Source organism: Rhipicephalus microplus, chromosome 10 (assembly GCF_043290135.1).
Source record: "Rhipicephalus microplus isolate Deutch F79 chromosome 10, USDA_Rmic, whole genome shotgun sequence".
NCBI classification, from domain to species: domain Eukaryota; kingdom Metazoa; phylum Arthropoda; class Arachnida; order Ixodida; family Ixodidae; genus Rhipicephalus; species Rhipicephalus microplus.
Genome location: NC_134709.1, coordinates 26,074,836 through 26,090,274, shown reverse-complemented (window position 1 = coordinate 26,090,274; position 15,439 = coordinate 26,074,836). Strand labels below are relative to the sequence as shown.

At 46.8% G+C, this 15,439-nt stretch overlaps 1 protein-coding gene across 1 annotated transcript in view; it reads left to right on the top strand.

The window, feature by feature from the left end:
• Nucleotides 1-15,439, top strand: part of LOC142774896 (uncharacterized) — a 63,275-nt gene that overhangs the window by 13,686 nt on the left and 34,150 nt on the right. The window contains exons 8-14 of the mRNA XM_075876041.1: nt 1,238-1,330; nt 2,367-2,582; nt 3,763-4,092; nt 5,548-5,763; nt 6,755-6,928; nt 7,600-7,744; nt 14,535-14,695. Of these exons, the coding sequence (XP_075732156.1) occupies nt 1,238-1,330; nt 2,367-2,582; nt 3,763-4,092; nt 5,548-5,763; nt 6,755-6,928; nt 7,600-7,744; nt 14,535-14,695 (1,335 nt within the window). The remainder of the gene's footprint in view (nt 1-1,237; nt 1,331-2,366; nt 2,583-3,762; nt 4,093-5,547; nt 5,764-6,754; nt 6,929-7,599; nt 7,745-14,534; nt 14,696-15,439) is intronic.

Here is a 15,439-nt window from a genome sequence, read left to right as displayed (position 1 = left end):
GAGACGACACTTCGAAGATTAAACATCAAAAACGACGCTCGCCTTTGGTGGTAATGACATACCGGGTTAGGTTAAGCAATCTGAAATGCCAGGACTAGATTCAACAACGGGAATAATGACACCTGTAGGGTGCGCATTACAAAAGCGACACGTGCGTCACAAACGTCGGAATAATACGGTTACGTATTACGACCTAACCCATTCTGTGCACTGTTCACAAACCGCCGCATCTCAACGACCGCGGACTGGGTGGACCTAAACCATTAATGAACAACACATGGGGACTCGTGAAAAAGGCATGTCATGCAATAGCACTTGCGAAATGTCTGAGCATATATATGCCCCCCTCCTTCAAATTATCATCAGACAAAGCTAGTCTTCTGCGTAATCTATAAAATGTTTTGGACTGCCACAAGAGGACAAACGTGACGGATAATAACAGTAACGTACTCGTTTTCTAACGACTTTTACACAAAATACGAGTAACTCATTTTTAAGAAGTCTCTCAGATTAAGTGTGAACAATTTTCGACCAACCACAGTCGGCCTGCGAGGCCTTGACAAATGCGCTGAAAAGAAGCTACTGCGAAAACTGAAATATAGTTGGGCACGATCTTCACCCAAGATATTTGGCGAATGTCTGCACTTTCTACAGAACTCGATTTATCGACGCGCACACTGAGAAGTACACTTTGGCAACCGCGCATTGATGAAAACCAAGGACATCTGACTTCGCAGTCCTTACCTTGGAGTGTACATTGCTACACGCTTCCCATGCTATTTATTTAGACTCAACGTCGAATGCACGTTCACATACGCCTAGAAGCAGCAGCGCATCAGGCTGCTTTTAGGCGCAATGCACTGCGCGCCATTTGATGGCGACCAAAATTAGCATGCTAAAGCTATAACGGCAGACTTTTTGCCTCATTCATGGAAGTCAGTGGCTAGACGAGTGAGTACTGCAGCAAACACTTCCCGCGTAATTGGAAATTAACACACTATGAAAACAATGTTGCCTCTCAGTAAAACCAACACAAAAATTAAACGAGAAATGAATTAGTCCTATGTCAAGCTAGTAGGTTACTGCGTGGTTTCTGCTCGACTGCCTGCGTCGATGTGTGCATCAATGAAAAGCAATTGTCAATCTCAAATAATATTTGCCTGACAGCAGCGCACATACGAAAGTAGTAGAGAAAATAACAACACGCGATAATAAACTATAATAAATCACTTTGCAGGCATTCTACTCTACTCACGGCATCTACCTACTCCTGTTCGACCTCACCAGAGACCTGAGCGAGCCAATCCACGTCCCGGACCAGACACGTGGCGTAAGCAGTGCTATAAATTTACACTATACCGTAAAGTATATATATTGATGAAGCGTCCAGTTTCGCGCAAAAGCCCAACATTAACGATGATATCCTTAACCCTGGTTTGTTCCCTAATCCACTCTGCTCTCTTCTGGTTTCTTAAGGTTACACCTACCATTTTTTTTCTATTGCTCGCTGCATCATCCTCAATTTACGCTGAACCCTCTTTGCAAGTCTCTTCTCCTCCGTAGCTAAGTACCGGCAAGATGCAGCTGTTCCTCTTGAGGGATAGTGGCAATCTACCTGTCATGATTTGAGAGTGCTTGCCAAATGCGTGCCACCACATTCTTATTCTTCTCGTTACTTCAATCTAGTGGTTTGGCTCCACGGTTATTACCTGTCCTAAGTAGACATAGTCTTTTACAACTTCAAGTGCACTATTACCTATCTCGAAGCGCTGCTCTCTTCCGAGGTTGTTGTACATTACTTTCGTTTTCTGCAGCTTCATTTTAAGACCCACCTTTCTGCTCTCCTTGTCTAACTCCGTTATCATTAGTTGCAATCCGTCCCCTGAGTTATTCAGCAATGCAATGTCATCGGCGATGCGCAGGTTACTAAGGTACTCTTCATTAACTCTTATGCCTAACTACTCCCATTCTAGGCCACTGAAAACCTCCTGTAAGCACGTGGTAAATAGCATTGGGGAGATTGTATCCCCCTGCCCTACACCCTTCTTGATTGGTATTCTGTTGCTTTCTTTATGAAGCACTATGGTAGCAGTTGATCCCCTGTAGATTTCTTCCAGGATGTTTATATATGCTTATTATTGTTATTGCTTCGGATGTTTCGTATATAACGTTCCAATTTGTTGCTGTCGCATTCATCGATTCTTTTTTGAGGCGTGTGACTTTTTTCACGCCGCTGCAGCCATTACGGGACTACTGGAGGCGATGAGGAAATATTTGTCATTCCTTCATCGCGTAACATTTAGGATAAATTACTGGATATTGGGGTATTCACGCACCTCATACAAAGCCGCCGGCACACACTCCAGATGGAGGACCCCGGTCAGCCGCTGTCGACTATCGACTACGTCCACCAGTGGCTCACGTCCATCCACGTGTCGGCCGCGAGGACGCACCAGGACGGCGACTACGGCGCGGTCAAGGACATCGAGGACGTGGACACGTCCCAACTCCTGCCCACCGTCATCCTCGTGGGCACGCACCGCTCCAGGTTACGAGGAAGCACCCAGGCCCGAAACAACGCGGCGAGTAAAGTTTTCAAACTTCGATATAGTTAGCACGAATATAACGAAAGATATGTTGTAACGAAATAAGTGAAGAACAGTTTGAACTGCCATTAATACAGCATGGCGGTTATACTCTTACGACGAATATTCGTGTCACAGGCGATTGTCATTTCCAGGCCATTTTCGTGTTAGGGTGCGACTTCGTTATTATGATGTTCCGACATCATTGTAACTTCGTTATAAGGAGGACATCGATTGATATTTTACCAGTGTGCGCGTCGAACATGCTGCCATTACAGCCTTTCTAAGAAACACGCTTAAAGATTTGGCATTATAGAAGACACTTAAGCCCAAATTTGGGCACCTGACACAGAATCACACATGCAAAAACTGCATCCTGCAGTATATTTCAGGCTATGTACAGATATATTATACCACTTTTGTTATGTAATAGCCCCCATGACTTCAGCGAAGCGGTTTCTTTACCATGTAACGCATTTGGACACTCAGAAAAACTAAAAGCAAACAACATGTACTAAACGTTTCCACCTTGCGTATAGTATTGTCTGAACATGTCTCCTAGGACGCTTTAGGGTGAGTGTAAGGCCAGTCGTCCACGTTTCAAATGATATCAGCACGTAAGGTTTTATGCGTATCTCGCGAAACCGTAAAAGCGGCAGTAGCTAAATGCACCACCATCCACACACCCTTGAGACTCCACGTGCGGCGTAAAACACTGAACCGGGCAATAAGTACATAGACAGGATAGAAACAGACACACAACGCCGTGCATGTCTTCTTATCCGGACACTGTGTGTTACTGACATGATTTGGCCGCAAATAACACACACAGAGAGTAAACTCAACGACAAGCACAAGCCAACTACTAACAAGACCAACAATCAGTATCGTTACACTGTGTGTTAACCAACACAATGTTTCAGAGCATTCCCCAGAACCAACTAGTCTGTCGTCAACGCTGGTAGCGATGTCGATATGCACGCCTCGTAGTGATATTGTGATCTACAAGACCTTGTTACTTCGTCTACGGTTGCTAAACATGTCAAATCTTGAGCAATGCTTGAAACGTGAAGAACCCCGTCTGTGTTCTGCAGTTCGTGTTTCGAACATTGCGCCTGGATTAACACGTCGGAGAGAACAATATCGTGTGTTTCGTTCTCCTCTTCCGCGTCCACAGATCTCCGAGAAGTTCACGCAGCTGCGGGAAACCCTGCGCAACAAGGCGTACGGTCGCCACGTGCTGCCCATGTACTTCGCCGTCGACTGCTGCGGAGCGGAGCAGTCGCCCCTGTCGACCCCGCCGCTGCAGCCACCGTTGGCGCCGACAGAGTCCAGCGGCGACTACGACGACCCCGAGGAGGCCCTGGAAGCCCTGCGCCGCAAGGTGGAGCACGTGGCGGCACGCATGGACTGCGTGGGTCACGAGGTGCCGCTCAGGTGGCTCGCATTCGAGAGGGCGCTCGCCAGACTGCTCGAGAACGGCGTGTACTTCGCCAGCCTCTACCAGGTACGCACGCGTACACGTTTGGGACGAACTCTGAACCACGTTCTACAAGACTAACAAGTTCAACGTAAGTTCTCACGCCGCATTTTCTGTCTGTCTATCACAAAAAAAGAAAGGGTGACCTTAATTTCAGGTCTGGCGGGCCCGTGCCGTCAATTTCCCACATGGTGGGTGCCCTTTTCAAGCGACTATGAGTATGAACTACGTTCTGCCGAGCACCAGGCCACAAGTGAGCTTGTACCTATTTAGCCAGTAGATGCCTGGCGGCAGAAATTCTATGCCTCCCACAGCAGCGGCGGATGCTCAACTATTTCCCCTAGGCTGTGGTGGATTAAGGTACGCCCAGGGGCCTTCGCAGAACTTTATGGAGCTACCTTCCGAGTACCCAGAAACAATCGAGCGCCAGGTCTGTGTACTCCTCTGCCCAATAGGAAAAACCGGTGGGTTCCCGGTCTGCGCTGGGAATCGAGCCCGGTACCTCGCGCAGTGGAAGCGCACGCTCTAACCATGTAGCCACCATTGCGGTCATCGCTATTTGTCTTTGAATGAAGGAAAGGAATTTTAGAGGGCTCATTTCTTTGGGCACAACCTTAATGAAAACCAGCGTTACCTTAATGAACCAGCACAACATTAAAGAAGCTACACGGCCGATTCCCTGCAAAAGGCATGAACCATTGTCCTATGACATCAACGGCAATAGTGTACTGATGTTCTGGTCGCACGCAGTTATGCGGCGGGCCAGATGGTAACATTATTCTGCTTGTCTGGAAACAATCGGGACCCGCAAGCAAATCGGACTCAAGTACGGTTATTTCGGCTGATTGATTGATATGGGGTTTAACGTCCCTAAACCACCATATGATTATGAGAAACGACGTAGTGGAGGGCTCCGGAAATTTCGACCGCCTGGGGTTCTTTAACGTGCACCCAAATCTGAGCCCACGGGCCTACATTTTCGCCTCCATAGGAAATGCAGCCACCGCAGCCGGGATTCGATCCCGCGACCTGCGGGTCAGCAGCCACGGTTATTTCGGTAGAACAGCGTCCATTGCGTGCTAGTGATTGCCACTTAACTAGCGATTACACCGTAGTGGTTACCACTTTAGTGAGTATACCATTTAAAAGAAAGACACTGGTAGTGCATTGCGTCTTGGTATTGCAGGTGAAGGTCACGAAAAGAAGAACTATAGATACCAATTAGAGTGATCAGGCGTTAGTAACATTGCAAATGATGTGGTCACAGCTTCCTCTGCATAGAAAACTTGCTATAGAAATCTATACAAATTCACTTTGAACCAGCGCAGCAAAGAACGAGAACACACTGGAAAAGAAACATCTGACGAAGTCTATGTATTTCCGTTCTTTGCTACGCTATTAAGAAGCGAAAAAGACACACAAACAAGCTCACAGTATACTACCGCTACTAATCTACGCATTTTTTCTGTTCCCGCCACGCAGTTGGAAGAGATCTGCCGCCAGGAAGGAATCGAGAATGAGGACGGATTCCACTCGGTCATCCACTTCCTTCACCAGCAGGGCAAGCTCGTGTGCTTCGGCTGCCAGCACCGGGGCACGGGCGTCGGAGTTCTCGACAGCCGCTGGGACGGCATCGTCATCCTCAGGCCGCAGTGGTTCCTCGACGCCCTCTACAAGCTCGTCGGCTCGGCGCCGCAGGCGAGTCTGCCCCGTTCAAGTCCTGTTTACGCAGACGCGAACGAAGTGTTTATGAAGCACTGTCTACCTTTTTTACAGCGAAAGTGTCTTAAGGCACCATAAAAACCGCGACTAACACTAGTTGGCCGACCATGGAGTCGAAGTTTTCGCTCAGGCACTCGGGCACGAAGACGAGAAACACACGGACTGTCACAATCCAATAACTGGTTTATTATTATTATTTTTTTGAAACGATCAACCTCGTCGGGCAGCGTCAACTCGTCGCTCGAGCTCGGCGGGCTGTCCAGGCCAGAGGGTTCCTGGATTAAGGAACCCTCCCATCTTCCCTCACAAGCTCAATTCAATGAATGTTTTCTCGCTCTCTCTTGAAACGCTCACTTGAAAACTCTCAGATCTGCGCAATCTAGTAAAAAAATTTAAACAGAGCATTTGGCACAACTTGTAATCACGTGCTGCAGATTGCTTCCGTCCGTGTGTTTCTCATCTTTGCCCCTTTGCACTTGTGCAAAAGCTTCAAGATGAATATGTTGCAACTAGCTAAATCGCACTGTTGACCATGGAGGGGCGATCATTTCAATCGCGACGTTCACACTGGCGAAACGACTTATAACCATTTAAATAGCGTGTGAACCCGCGACCTCGTGCTTACAAGAGCAATACAGTGTCCGCTTTGCCACTGCAACATGCTGTGTAGTTGAAGCTCTCGAAAATGAACTCCAAATGGCTGCAGACGGTACTCGGCGGTTATCAATGCAGTTAAGTAGCACGCCCAAAGAGTATGATAAACAAAGTAAATGGAATTAAAGGAGTCGACATGGTCAAACACCCGTGTACTTATATATAAATGCACGCTAAAGAACACCAGGTGGTGGATATTAATTGAGTTTCCCATCAAAGTGTGCCTCATAATCACGTAGTTGTGGCAGATAAAAACCTATGGCATTCCATTTCGCAGTACTTGGACCATCTTCTGGTTCATTTGTTATTTCAGAAGCAGACATGCTGGGAGGATGTCCCCAAGGGAAAAAAGGAGCCGGCCTGCTACCGCATAAGTTACAAGCAACTCAGGTCACTGTGGAGTCACTCGACGGACCAGCTGGAAACACTGGTGGCTGTCCTAAGCTCCCTGGACATCTTAGTGGCGCACTACGAACGAATCCCGTCGGTAAGCGCTGGCCAGTGACAATGTGTTTCTACAGCAACGCACAATGGCTTTTCTACCGAGCTAAGCTATCAGTACTTATAACGGATGCTAATAGCTGCCTTTGCTAAGCTGTGCTGATCACATCGCCTGCTTCCTTACCTGGTGTGACGTTGTCACTGTAAGTGTAAGATATGATCTTTGAAGTGACCACGCTAGCTGAATATTTGTTCGCCGCCCACCTGCAACCTTCTTCAGTGTTCCGACCCTGCCGGTATTTCAAATTTTGCGACAAGTCCAGTAACTGAGGTCAACTTGAGACCATTGCCTATACGCTTTCGCATACGTGACACATTGAAAATAATCTAAATCAGTTCTGCCCAGTGGCGGATCCAGAGGGAGGGGGTGCTAGGGGCGATCGCCCCTCCCCAAATCTCTGTCAGTACCCCCACCCCCTCACTTCAGTGCATGTATAATCCACCTTCTATTTCAATTATGGCAAATGAGCGTAACCACTGTGAGCACACATCAACAGTATTTATGCAATAAATGGTTTTTTGTGCTAGTAAAAACAAAAAGTCATGAGAACGACCACTTCGCCAAATGTTACTTCTTCAGAACCACCTAAAATGTGTGGCTGGATTCGCCCCTAGTTCTGCCAAAATTTATTTATTTATTCACGTTTTCTTTTTCAGGAAATGGCTCTTGAAGACGAAGAGGAAGCCTTCTGTGTCGTCCCTTGGCTCGCGAACTCGCTACAAACAAAGTCAATGACCTTGGGAAACTCCCCAAGCAGCGACGCCCTCGTGTTCTTCATCGACTTCGCAGGTCTGCTGCCAGGTATGAACGAGTGTGTTATTCATAGTGCTTGCCTTGTTCAAGCTGACTAAAATAATGTGGCTTTACTGTGGGCATTTCTAAGCTGCAGTGGAGATACGTATGTCCACAATATCCGCGTTATAAAAAATTACAGAAAACAGCAACGCACCACGGGCAAAGCCACAAATTCTTTTTTTTTAGGGGGAGGGGGGCATTCCTTGAGATGGCCATTTTTACTTCTTTATGTCATGGTCAAAAAAATTCGTAGCGGGGGGGATGGGGGAGCGGGCGGGTTCGGTGTGCTACTCCCTGGCTATAGACCCGGATCCACGCCTTATATGGAAAGGGGAAAATCTATCCCTTACTATTTACGCATTTTGCATCGCGCTACAAAAAATTCTTTTCATAAGTGTCGCCTGTTTATTGCCGCCGCTGTCATCGCCATCATTGACGTGTATATACATATATATATATATATATATATATATATATATATATATATATACGGGGAAGGATGTGCTAGCGAACATCGCTTTTCCGGCCCGGGTCGTCTGCGCGCGCGCTTGTATCGTGAGCGAACAAGAAAATAAGAGGGGGAGGGGAGGCATGGTTGCGCGCTATCGCGGCAACAATTGGCGTCCGGCTTGTGTCCCCACGGCAGGCGGGAGCTTCCATGGGCTGCGCTCTCAACACAAAAAAAAAACGGTGTCATAATGTACCCGGGGGTAGGGGTGGGGGCAAGTTTTCTTACACCAGCGTTTTGAAGAGTTACGTGAGATCAGATCTAAATTAGTTGCTTACCGGCCTTACTTCGTATTATTTATATTCCCCGGTGTTTCTTTAATTAAATATTATATTTGCTTCCTTTTATTCCTGCACGTCAATAAATAAGTAATACATTTCGTCATGTGGGTCTTGCATTACCATCATTCCGCGCACACCCGAGGGAGGGCCTGAACACATATATACATGTGCTCTACAAATATCAAACTGCCACCAGCGGCGACACATCATCGTCGTCACTGCGCGCGAGCCTTGTTGTGGTCATCTACTGTGGCCGCGCAACAAAAAACTGGGCTACTTAGCAAGCGCATGTTTACTACAATTATGATTGCTCCTAAAAAATGATAGCCTTGCTTCGTAAAACATTCGAATATGTTGCTATCGCATTCATTGCTTCACCCTTTTGGCAAAACTGACTTTTTCGCATTAGACCGTTCAGAGCGCATCCGATGGCCAAAGCGTCTGTTTCAATCACGATAATAAACAAGGATAGAAAGTGCAATTCAGGCACGTCGTTGGCGCCCGCATGCTCGGACGTGCATGAGGTATTTACGGCTGCAGATGTCGTTCGTGCAGCTTCGAGCCCGACGCTCCGTCGTTCCAGATAAGAGAGTTTTTCATTTTGTTATACGTGTTACTCTATAAGCGCACCGTCAGATCTACACTCCAAGAAAAAAAAATCGCAGAATATCCACGGAGTGAATGATGATGAGTGGGCGAAGCTCCGGAGGTGCATCGGTAAACCGTGAATCATCCGTAAATCTTGCCCAGTCGACCATCATGTAGATATGGCGAGCACACGCTGCAGCCTTGTCTTGTCTTGTCTCCTAGAAGATTTTGGCTCATACCCACATGGGGGATTGGCCACACTGTACCTCATGATAGATAATTTTTATAACACTTGCTAAAAAAATAAAGAGAAATTAGATAGAAACAATAATAATGTTCCTTTGAAAAAAAACGTGATAAAATTGTAGAAGAATACGATAAAACAGAATATATAAAACGAATTAACAAGAATGAGGAAGGGGAAGAAAGAATTGGATATATCTGGCAGTACCACTAGCAGCGTATCCTTCCGGTTGCCTGAATGAATTTATGTAGCGCTGACAGAATAGCACTGTGGCCCACACCCAACTGACTGGCTCCAAACGATAATACGGTGGATGTATTGACTGGCAATCCGAGCATACCAATCGGTCTTTCAAGAATTATTCGGCGCAGTGAGGCGAAGCGGCGGCATGTGAGAAGAAAGTGATCTATTGTTTCCGGTTCATTGCAAACTACACATAGGTTAGTTAATGAAAATCCTGATTTGTTGAGATAAAAATTTAACAGAGGAATTCTACAGCGAAAGCTTGTGAGGGTCACCTCACATTGACGGGAAAGGCATTTTGCGGTGTTCCATGTGAATTGCAAGTGCCGAAATTCTTCAGATTGTAGAAGCGACGTTTCGTTCATTTTTAAGATTAACAGGCGTTTGAATCGTTCGGCAGTAATAAAAGGAAACTGTGGAGCTACTGGCACCACAGGGAAATTTAAAGATGCCGAAGCGAGCGAATCAGCAATTTCATTTAGTTCGATTCCAGCATGCCCGGGGACCCAAATAAACCGAACTTCTGATAGGCTATGCGGTACGAGAGACCAAAATATCCTGAGAAGAGGAGACTTCTTTGCGGACGTTAGATGTGTACATACAGACAAAGCATCCGAAATAATAATAGCTTTTGATTGCTGATAATTTAGTTTTCGAAGAGCCAATGTAATAGCCAGGAATTCTGCGAGATAAATTGGTGTGAAGTCAGGCAATCGGAGCGCAAAAGACCAATTAAGCTGATGAGAAAAAATACCTACTCCAGCCTTCTGAAGATTTTGCGTTGCGTCCGTCGAAATTACTACGTATTTAGGAAAATGACTTAGATGGTCTTGAAGGAGGCCCTCCAGAACATGCTTTGGAAGTAACTTGGCACCGAAAATTAAGTCATCAAAATTAAGTCATCGAAAATTAAGTCATCGAAAATTATCGAAAATTAAGTCAACTGGCACCGAGCATTGGGTTTGGGGAGTTAAAAGCCGGAGGGAAACGTGAAGATTTGATAACAGAGACTCGACGAAAATGACTTGGGGTCTTTGATAACGAGACCACGGGCGCTGAAAGAAACTGGATGTTTGATGAACACTGTCTGAGAACAGAAGAGGGGTGCATCGTAAAGTTTTAAAAATGTTTGCACAGTAAGCTGTCGAAATCTAGCATCAAGTGGAATAATTCTATCTTCCAAATAAAGCACGCTATTCGCTACACACCTAGGTAGTCCGAGACACAGCCGCAGAGCTTGCCTTTCTAGCAATATAAGTGGTCTTAATTTGTACTCAGCACTTCCAGAAAACAGAACGCAGCCAAACTCCAGAATTGGGCGTACGTAAAGTTTGTATATCATCAGTAACGTATCCCTGCGCATCCCTGAATTCTTATTGCAAAACCGGCGGAGCAATCCTACGGCGCTTTCTGCTTTACGGGTGTTTGATTCTATTTGTTGCTGCCAATTTAAATTGTCCACGTAAACAATACCAAGATATTTTAGCGCTGTTACTTGTGGAATCGGATCATTTCGATAATGCAGTGAAAGAAATACGGGAACGGATAGATGGAATACAAGCAGAGCACATTTACTAACATTAAGTAAAAAAGACAGCCCGCCAAGCCATACCTCAAGCTCACTCAAATATGACTGCAAGATTTGATATAAAATATTGATATCTCGGGATGACGAGAAAAAAGCAATATCATCGGCGTAGACATAATGAGGAACATTTTTATGAACGGGAATAGATGATAATAATATATTAAATAAAAGAGGTGACAGGACTGATCCTTGCGGAACACCTCTTGTTTGCTTATATGAGGCAGAAGTAATTCCCTCGTGGCAACAAAAGAATTGTCTCTCAATGAGAAACTCCTGAACCCAAGATATAATGTACTTGGGAACCTCACAGTCCACTAATCTTGAAATTAATGTACTGTATTCCACACTATCGTAGGCTTTTGCGATATCTAACGTGACTAATGCAGAAAGCTCACCAGATACTTTTGCAAGGCGGATTCGGCTTTCCAAATCAACATGAGCCGACCATATAGAGCACCCCTGTCTAAATCCTACTTGCCTTGGTGAAAGAATGTCCTGACGAGCGATGAATTCACTGAGCCTTCTATGAAGAATTCTTTCAATTATTTTAATTAGGTTTGAAGTAAGCGAAATTGGCCGAATGTTATCCAGGACATATCCGAGGCTTGGATTTTTTCGCAGCAACACAACTTTAGCAACTTTCCATGCGCTTGGAATCCATGTGTGCTGTAAGGAGCAGTTAACAATATTCAAAAGCTCCTCGGGATGGGAATTAAATATCAATTTAATCATAGAGTTTGTAATCTGGTCTGGACCGGGAGCTGCTTGCTTTACAGTTAGTATCACATCTGCCAGTTCAGCCATAGTGACTTCCCGAAAGTCCGAGGTTGCGCTTTTGAATGTCACAGGTCTCAAGCATGACGAAGCGAAACGCGCTTCAAGTCCTTTCGCGATGCCCTCTAACAAATCTGTTGTCTCTTTAGGAGACAGCACTACTGAATGCGAATATGCTGGTACCTTCGTCGATTTTTTGTTCCGTAGAAACCTGTACAGGGCAGATCTTTTATCGGGTTTTGATAAACGCGAATGTAAGTCAGAATTGTGTTTATCTTTAGCTATTGCAACTGTACGTTTAAACAGCGCTGCGTGGAACTTATAGTCAACCCAATTTTTTGGAGTATGGTTGTGGCGTAAACGTTTCCAAGCAGCTTTACGTCGCCTATACGCAAGCGTACAATCTTCATTCCACCAAGCTGAATTTGACGGTGTGCTGCCGTACTTAACAGAAAACTCTGCCGGCTGGATAGAGTCACTTAGACACGCTACGACTGAAGCAGCTCATTGCTGTCCGACGCGTCCTCTCAATGACGAGAGCGCTGAGTTTAAAACAGTTTTATAAATTTTATAGTTGGTGAACCGTTGTTGCCGGATAGCAGAGGTAAGTTGTGGTAGCATTATTTCATAGGTAATTGGTACATGATCACTACTCGTCCCATTATCAAACGTTTCCCACGATGAAATCATAAACTGGCCACAAGAAAATGTTAGGTCTAATGTTGATGAGCTTATCCCGCGTAGAAAGGTAACTTGTCCAGAGTTATGGCAGCGAAAATTATTATCCTGCAACCAATTCCACAATCTTTCGCTGCAGCCATTTTTCGAGCCCTCCACCGCTTTGTCTTCGTCGCTCATATTCGAAGCACACAGACTGCCGGCGAAAGAGGAAGCCCGCCAAGAGCGAACGCATTTTAACGAAAGAGCGAACGCGGCCTTTTATCACACGAGAGCACGCATCGAAGTGGAGTGAGCACCGCAGCACCATCTAGTGAACAATTCAAGTACGTGTGAGCACCCCAGCGCCATCCAGTGAGTGCTCTCAGTACTAGCGGTGGCTACTACAAGGCGGAACTTGCCTGCGCGTTAAGACGCTTCGCCTCTTAAGGCGCTTCGCCCCTTAAAACCGCTGTTGTGAAATTGGTTCGGGGATCTTGCTTAGTTATGTGTCTCAGGAACGCTGGTTAGCATAGCCAGGAAGAGGACCCCACGGCACGGCACACAAACATACACTCGGACAAATGACCAAGATACATAGCAGAAAGTACACAAGATAAACGCCCAAGTTGTCTCTACAAAATAGTTCAGGCAATGAACCACTCACAGTTTGTAATGGGACGATGCTGTCGTGGCGTTGTCCCCCGCTGACTCCTTCGACGCGACAGAGGATTCCTGTCCGGGTCTTCTGCGTCTGTATGGTTGGCGCCAGGAACAGAAGACGTGCCGTATGCGAGGTCTCTTGGTCGTTGACATCCTACGATACAACTCCGACAGGTGTAGCCCTCCCGAAAGTTTACGCTCACTTTGGGTAACGCATCCTCTCTGCTCGAGGTCCTCGCTTCGTCTGGTCGGTTGGTTGGTCGGTTTCTCGGCATCTTGGCACAACCAACTGAAAAACGTGGCCTGTTCTTTTGTAGCATAAGCTACACTGGCCGAGGTTGAGCACTTTTTCGTGGCTTATGCAGAGCCGCGATGCGCATGTCCAAGGAGCAGTGACGTCACACGGCGCACAGTTGGCGCGCCGGAGAGGGCCTGGATAAGGTCCCTAGGGACCTTAGGCCTGGAGGGGCATGTCACTAGTGGGCTGGAACTTGACTCACGTGAGCTCGCTTGCTAGTCTGTCCATCCATCTATCTGTCCGTCCGTCCGTCCATACCTCACGGTTTGTATATCCTGGCACAGCCGAGATAAGCCAACGTTATTCCTTCTTCATTTATTGTTATGCCCACGCGGGGCGTGCAACACCACGTCTACACCGCGAGGCCAGTCCCACTAATGGGCGCGTGCTTGCTCATTTCTGCATCCACTTCATTGTCCTCGTCCTGGCGGTGCCCATGCATTTCACAACAACCGAGCATCACGGCCGCTTGATGAAACAGCGCATGCGCTCTTTCATCCGGCGGCCGTGCGAGTATATTGGACAGTATTTCTGCCACACAGCTGCAATCGCCGTCAACCTCCAGCACTTTCCTTGTCACCTCGCCACGATCCCAGAATTTCCCCGGTCACGAACGGCGTGCGCGCTATCGGAGTGACGCAGCATTCTTAATGGGATATCGATGAGAGACAGGTTTTCAAGAAAGGGAACGCTATAGCAGGCCGGATCACGATCATAGTTGAGTCGCAGAAATACTGCCCGAATGCTCAATTCTTTCTCAGACAGTACTAGGTCGTTTGTTAAAGGCACAACCATAAATGATTGTAGTAAAAAAAAATCAGCGCAATAACAGCAAGGAAGAGACAAAAGAAACGGGACAGAGTGCAGTACTCTGAACGTGTACCAACAAGCTGGAGTTCACATGCTTCTCATAAAGGCTTGATTGATCGACTGATTGAACATCGTTTCGCAGTGGGATTCTTCACGCGCCTGGTGGTGCGCCTGCTGCGCTGGTGCGACTGGCGCGAGGCGACCTTCGCCACGGGGTTCGCCACCATTCCCCTGGACCGCGACAACGACCTGCTGCTCAAGCTGCACCAGTCGCCGCCAAGCCAGAACCGCGGAAGGATTCAGGTGGGTTTATATAGCATAGGACACGGGCAGGGCACGCAGCGCATTGGCAAGGTAACCACTCGGAATCATAGTAATGGAATAATTGTCGGAGTTTTACGTCCCCAAACTACGATATCGTTACGAGAGGCGCCGTGGTTGAGGGATCCGCAAATTTGGACCACCTCGGTTATCTTATCGTGCACCTGAATTTAAGCACACGGGCCCCAAGCACTTTCGCCTCCGGGATTCGATCTCGCGACCTTTGGGTCAGCCTATTCACTAGACCACTATGGATGGTAATGCAATACAACCGCTGTTCACCAAAAGTAACTAGTGTGGATTCCAAGAGAAGGCAAGCCCGGGAAGAGGAAGCAGAACGTTACCACGGCAAGCCTCCTTATATATCATATCAATAAAAAAAAACCACGGCAAGTGGAGGAGCGACTTAGTTGGAGGAACACGGGAGAGGCATTTGTACTGCAGTGGGTGTAGTCAAGATGATTATGATGATAGTTAAAGTACCTTGCAATATATGCAGATGAGGTCGACGGATCCGATCATTTATCTTTGTTGCCGCTTGGTTTCCCAATATGGGACGCCTGCAAGCAACGGCGACTTTCGGCCCTTGCTCTTTCGTGTTGGTTCATCTCTCGTACGCCCGCAGGTTTAAAATGTACGCTTTAGGGAGCCTCACGCTGCCGAATTTTCGCCAGTGGCCTCCAATTACACGTCATGTTTCGTGATCAGTGTGTCGTTCTGGCACCC